This window comes from Macrobrachium rosenbergii, chromosome 26 (genome assembly GCF_040412425.1).
Source record: "Macrobrachium rosenbergii isolate ZJJX-2024 chromosome 26, ASM4041242v1, whole genome shotgun sequence".
NCBI classification, from domain to species: domain Eukaryota; kingdom Metazoa; phylum Arthropoda; class Malacostraca; order Decapoda; family Palaemonidae; genus Macrobrachium; species Macrobrachium rosenbergii.
In genome coordinates this window covers 13,308,508-13,316,007 of record NC_089766.1, presented here as the reverse complement: position 1 = coordinate 13,316,007, position 7,500 = coordinate 13,308,508, and the positions used below count along the sequence as shown (strand labels likewise).

Sequence of the window (7,500 nt, the reverse complement as noted above, 5' to 3'; positions counted from 1 at the left end):
AATGAATGTGATAAACGAACGAAACGTAAACAAAAGTACAAAATACTGAAGAAAAGGCGAGGAAGAATTTAAAAGTTATAAAGACGGACAAAAGATTAAAAATAAGTATGAATAAACAGTTAAAAGCAAACAACAAATAAAGGAAATAGTAATAAAAAAAGAAAGGTTGATTATCAAGAGACTCAGAAGTATAAAAAGTATTGGTGTGAAAGAGAGAGACAGGAAAGAAAAAGAATTAACGGATGTAAGACCAACGAGAAAGTTCAGAGACGGAAACAGAGAATAACAGACGAACAAAAATATATCAGTGGGGGGAGAGAGAAAGAGAGAGAACGATAAAAAGCGAGAAAGGAACGAAGATATAAGAGAAAACACAAAGAACATACTTTAAAATAGGCCAACTAACAGAAGACGGAATAAGGAATGTAAATAATAATTAAAATACGATCAAGAATATGGAATGAAAAAGAGACAATATAACGAAATAAATGCAAAGACTATAATAAGAGGCCACGGAAAGAAATAAGAATAGGCAGAAAGAACGAAGTGGAACGGAAAGAGAGAAACAAATAGAATGAGATAATAATAAGACCTTGGAGTCTGCCACATCCCTACCCCTCCCCCTCTGGCTACCTTCCCACCCCTCCCCCGACCCAACGCCTTTAATAACGCCGTTGTTGACGTGACAAGACGAGAATGAAACATGTGGGAAGAAATACCGGTTTATTGATTGATTGTCAGTTTATGGCGTTGCAACGTAGGAAGAAAAAGGTGATCTTGAAACAGAGTAATTATTTTCACCATTTTGTTTTGGCCGATCATAGCTTCTCGAGGCTTCTATTTTTGTGTTGTCTGTCGCATTTCTTGGTCTAAGTACTGGACTATGTACGTGCTAGTCAGTTAGTTGTGGCGGGTTGCTGCCAAGGGAAGTTTTGCACGGGGTTTGCAACCTCATCCCACAGGCTTGCTGGGAGCTGGAAGGTCAACCTCTTTCGATGGTATATATACATACTGTGTAAGTGATAAAGCGTTTGATATATATATATATATATATATATATATATATATATATATATATATATATATATATATATATATATATATATATATATATATATATATATATATATTTATTATATATATATATATATATATATATGTATATATATATATGTATATATATACATATATATATATATACATATATATATATATATATATATATATATATATATATATATATATATATCAAACTCTTTATCACTTACACAATTGCTCTGTGCATTAGTAGAATTACTAAAAGGACCTCATTCAAACTGAATGGTATCTAATGGAGTATTTATTCAGAAAAAGTTACAAGCTTTCTTGGACAAACAGTCCACATTATCAAGTATCCGTACAATGACCGGAAACGGTTTTGAAGACAGCATATCTAGAAAATCGTACACTCCACAGTAGCAAGGAAACGAAGGAAAAACGCAAGAGGACGCACGGAAAACGAACATTTGGAAGAAGCGGGCAGAGAAAGGCCAAGGTCACGAGTGACTGGGGGTCACACAGGAGGAGCTAGGCGATTATAGTTCAAAAGTACCCAGCACACACACACATATATATATAGATATATAATAATATATATATAAATTCTGACTCACATCAGGATCGAATCCAGGTCTTTCAATTGAAAGACAAGACCGCTGCCAACCAAGCCACGCAAATCATAAAAGAAGTTGGAACCTAAGTACCACTGTACCTATGGATTTACCTGGCCAGGCTAACTGCCTTGCATACCAGCGTGTTTTCCCAACTTTCCGACTCAGCAGGTAAAGCCTTAGGTACACTGGTACTCGGGTTCCAACTTCTTTTATGACTTGTGTGGCTTGGTTGGCAACGGTCTTGTCTTTCAACTTGAAAGACCTGGATTCGATTCCGGTGTGAGTCAGAAATGTATTTCTGTGCCACACGTGATTGTGTTGATTATTATATATATATATATATATATATATATATATATATATATATATATATATATATATATATATATATATATATATATATATATGTATATATATATATGTGTGTGTGTGTGTGAGAGAGAGAGAGAAACAGAGGAAGAACATCATCCGTACAAAGCTTCAAGGATGATGAGGAATCGTAAAAATAAAAATAAAAAAGGTTATTATTTCCAAGTCAGCGGTAGACGTGATGGAAGGCATTCTTTAGTTATGCTAAGACGATTACGACACAGATGCTGTACACTGTCAGGAAATGAAAAGGACGGGCTTTAGGAAGAAGAAAAAGAAGAAGAAGAAAACTGTCACTGTTAGACCTACACAAACGACAACGATGATTTTTTAGTCGAATAAAAAAAATACTCATAATAGATGTTAGGTAACTCCTGTTTCTATTTCCTGAGAAAGTGACAACTGGGGAGAATGTTTCTGCTGACATCATGTAACTGCTACAGAAAATGTCTGCCGTAGCTGACATCAGACAAGAGATTCGGGTTGTATCTTTGCTGACATCATGTTTTAACGACTGCCGACAGTGACGATATGAGGTCAACATGTGTTTTATCGCAATAATGTCATTTATGTAATGAAAGTCATGAAATTCTTTAAAGGAAGTCGTGCAGTTGGGACCTCGAAAGTTCAAGAGAAGATGCATTGCATTGCTACCCTAATACTATTCGTCTTGCATTTTAATACTTTTAGTTTTCTGTAAAAGAAAACTATTGTGCCGGCTTTTTCTGTCCGTTTTCCCCTCTTCGATTAACAAGAAAAACAAGAAAATATCAAAACAGATTGTTTTTAAATGAACTTAAGCAAAGACAAAGGATCAAGTGGCGGTGTCCACTTGGATATTCTCTGCAGCTGCAACAATGGTGTCATCTTGGATGTCAAATAAACTGCGTGCAATGTATGTGCTGACTTCTTTTACCTACAGCCGTCAGTATCTTTGCTGACATCGTACAACAACTGTAGAGAATATCTGTGCTGACGTCAAGTAATAACTGCAGCAGACAGCATGTATGCTGACATCATATAGCAACTGCACAGAAAATCTGTGCTGACATATCACAGACAATTTTTTATGACATCATATAATTATTGCAACAGACAGCATTTATGCTGACATCACATAACCGCTGCAGACAGTGTTTTTGCTGACACCACATAACAGCAGTAGAGAATAGATATGCTAACATCGACATAACAGCCTCATAGCACCTTTTCTCATCTTTGCTAGATAAATATATTGCTTTATTATTATTTTCATTGTTATTATTCAGAAGATGAACCCTATTCATATGGAACAAGCCCACCAAAGGGGCCACTGAATTGAAATTCAAGCTCCCAAAGAATATGGTCCTCAATAACAAGTAACAGAAGGTAAAAAGAAATATAAATTAATAAATAGATAAAACAGGTAAAAATGCCCCGAAGTTTTTTCGGCGCAGTCGAGTTTTCTGTACGTCGTATAATCAAGGCCACCGAAAAAGATCTATTTTTAGGTGGTCTCGGTATAATGCTGTATGAGCCGCGGCCCATGAAACTTTAACCACGGGCCGGTGGTGGCCTGTCGTATATCTTTGCCAGATGCACGATTATGCCTAACTATGTATATATATATATATATATATATATATATATATATATTTTGGGGCAAATTTTCTTGTATATAAATTTCGTTGAATTCTGTGGCTTTTTGATTGCTGATCAACTTTTCTTGTTAATTTGACAATATTTTCAGAAAATATTGTCAAAAATTAATAAGTTGATCAACAATCAAAGAATTTACAATTCAGGACATAATATTGTCAAAATATATATATATTGATATATAATATATATATATATATATATATATATATATATATATATATATATATATATATATATATATATATATATATATATATATATATATATATATATATATATATATATATATATATATATATATATATATGCATATATATATTATGCATATATATATATATATATATATATATATATATATATATATATATATATATATATATATATATATATGTGTGTGTGTGTGTGTGTGTGTGTGTGTTTTTAGGAGGTTAAAGATTATACGAATAATGATAGACCGCCAAAATTCGACAAGCGGATACGTTTCCGTTTTCTCGTAATCAAAATAAAAAATTTACTGTTTTATGACAAAAAAAAATTAAATAATACAGAAACAAGATAACAGTAGCTCCCACCATCTTGTGACCCAGAACATTGCTCCCCCCACCCCCCAAAACCGTCTGGTCTATTATTTCTCTGTCACATTATCTACCAGCCTGTAGTATCAGGTGGCCTTAATGAGTCTCTCAGCCTCCAGAACCAACAGAAATCCAGTCTAACTGGATGTTGACTTGCCTTCGCGATTCGAAATTGATTGATTGGTTTGTCCAGCTGGCGTCAACAACATCAAAAGACCCGATTTGTGAAGTCCTCCTTCCCTCCACCCCCTCCCTACTCCCTGCAAAAAATGAAATTAATCTAAATATTTTTCCTGTGTGTAACCATGTGCTTTAACAACTTTTAGGTTTGATGTTGTTCTGGCCGGAGCTGGCCTGTCTCACCCCTGGCTATCTCCGAGGTTCGGGACGGTACGTAACGTCTCTAGAGTCGGGACTTTCTGTCTCGATCCTCTCTTATGGTACCATAATTTTTGACAGTATGGTTAAATTAGTTACAAGATTTTATATTATTTTTTTTAGAAACTAAACTATTTTTAGCAATTTTTAAAAAACTGTCTAGATTGAATCCCGCTCTATTATCGCCTACATTAATTTTCTTTTTTAATTCTAGCCAGGGCTAGATAAGGACACAGGGTTGCCATTGCCATCTGCCTCAACATTAAAAAAAAATGTAAATAAAAAAAAATGCGACGATGCACCCCACTCCTAACGTGTTCACACTTGACCTAACGCAAACCTAAAATTATTCGTACCCAGTGGGTACAGCCGCCTGTAACCAGTACCCACCTGTCAGGAACACAGCTCATGAACCTCTTCCCCCATCCCCAAAGCGGTCACAATCCTCCCCCTCCCCCCTCGGTTGCTTCGGACGGGCACTTATGCATTCCAACGGAGGCAGCCAATCCCTCATTTGCAGATCCTCGGGGCCGTCCAATATATTGTGTCCTTTTTGTCGTCACTTTCACGGGAATGGGGTGAGTGCCGGGCTCTATAGTTGAAGGCGAGTTCCCCCCTACAGAGACGTAAACCTGTTTCGTGGTTTGTCGCTTTTTTTTTTCTCTCTCTCTCTCTCTCCTTTTTTTTGTCCTTTTTTTTTGTACAGAATGTAGATGTATCAACCTCTTGAGCAGCATAGCCAACTTTTTTTTTTTGGTGGGGAGGGGGGTTGGTTGGGGGCCTGTGCCGTAACTGATACTCTACCACTAACTGGGCCAAAATAGTTCTAGAGCTTCTATTATTACGATGAATTTCATATTATGTATGTATGTATGTATATAAATATATAATATATATGTATGTGTTCATATATATACGCATATATATATATATATATATATATATATATATATATATATATATATATATATGTATGTATATTTATATATATATAAAAGAGAGAGAGAGAGAGAGAGAGAGAGAGAGAGAGAAGGCAGGAAGAATAACCAGAAAATGCTTGCATCAAACAAGCATACAGAGAACCATTCTGAATAAACCAACATGAAGACCAGCCGTGAACAAACACTTAACGACAGAAACAGCGAAGAATAAAGAAACAATACCAGTTTTGGCCGACGACTGACTCTCACATTCATGGATCTCTTCCATCGTCGAAGGAAGAAGATGAAAAGAGGGATGCATAATAATGTTTCTCGCGTACAGTTGAGGGAGGAGATAATGGTAATGTTTCTCAGAAATCGTCGGCTTTTATACGATTATTGGCGGGAACTGTGGTCGCTGCGGTTATTTCATTTTGCCGATTTTATTATGAATTTTATTATTGGTTGGTCCGTTTCCCGATGCTCCTTTAGTTTTATTGCTTTATTTCGTTGTTTCGTCTCCTTTCCTTTTTTTTTTTTTTTATTGAGTTATTTGCTCATCTTTGGTAGGTATGGAGAATACGGAGGTTTCTGCGAAGTGATGTATAGGAGGTTCGATGTAGGAAGTATTACTTGTGTAAACTAATACACCTACATAATACAGTATATGCATTTTTTATATAATTAAATACATATATGTTTGCATATACTGTATATATATTTGCACGCGCGCGTGTGTGTGTATATATACAGTACATGCTCGGCGACATGCGCGAGGCAGCGTTGCCGGCAATATGGCAACCCACGCGGCGCACTGAGTGTATGCCAGGTTAACTGTTGCGTTATGAAAAATATCACCCTTTTAAAAGCTCGCTGTTATGATTACATTAATCTTATATATATATATATATATATATATATATATATATATATATATATATATATATATATATATATATATATATATAGATCAATCAATGTAATCATGATAGCAAACTCTTACAAGGATGGTATTTATCATAACGCAACAGTTCACGTGGCATACACCCAGTGCGCCGAGTGGGTTGCGATATGGCAACGCTGCCTCGCGCACGTCGCCGAGCATGAAAGGCAACAGCCGGAGCTGCCAGACACGACGTAACAGTGCTCAGTAGTCTTTCGCAAACGATATCACGGTGACGTCCGTTGCTCTCCTCGCCGTGCCTTTTGTTTGATTACATCATCAACTTCCACAGGATGCCGCGCACCCCTGTAGTTGTGAGCCTCCAAGCCAAGCAGACAATGCAGAAGAAGATGAAGTTTTCTCCTTCCTCTTCTGCAGCAGCCGTCCAGCGACAGGGTTCTTTGTCCTCTGTTACTGCTTCTGTTGACTGTGATCCCAGTCGGCAGGCCCTTCACCAAGCCATCGAAGAAAGCTCCTCGTCTGCATCAACGTCGGTGACCTCAACTGATCACGATGAAAAACTGAAGCCCGTGCTGACCGGCGAACTCGGGGAGGAGGCCGAGGTCATGTCCGAGGACGACCGGTACCCACTCGAAGGCGACGACGAGGACATGTCTACGACGGATGCAGAGAAGGGCGACGAGGGGTCAGGATTGCAGAGGCGGAGGAAAAAGAGGCCATGCGTCCTCCTGACAGACGAGCAAGAAAGGATGTTGGGGGACTGGTTGCAGGAGCACCCTTTTTTGTATGACAGGGGGCTCACTGACTTCAAGAAAGTGGCCAAGAAGAAGCGGCTCCTTACTGAGAAGGCCAGGTCCCTCGACCCGCCTTTGACAGGACCTCAGCTAAGCACCTGGTTGAAGTCGATTCGCACCAGGTATGGGCGGCTGACGAAGGGAAAAAGCGGCCAGGCAGCACAGAGGGGCCTGACGGAAAGGGAGAAGTGGATTCTCTCTGAATTTAAGTTCTTCGGGAAGCACATTGTCCGTCAGAAGAAGCCCAGGACCGTTGGACTGAAAGAG

At 37.7% G+C, this 7,500-nt stretch overlaps 1 protein-coding gene across 1 annotated transcript in view; it reads left to right on the top strand.

Moving 5' to 3' along the window:
- LOC136852730 (uncharacterized) overlaps positions 1 to 7,500 on the top strand; it is a 31,298-nt gene that overhangs the window by 22,588 nt on the left and 1,210 nt on the right. The window contains exon 2 of the mRNA XM_067127647.1: positions 6,771 to 7,500. Coding sequence (XP_066983748.1) covers positions 6,772 to 7,500 — 729 coding nt within the window. The 5' untranslated portion in view covers position 6,771. The remainder of the gene's footprint in view (positions 1 to 6,770) is intronic.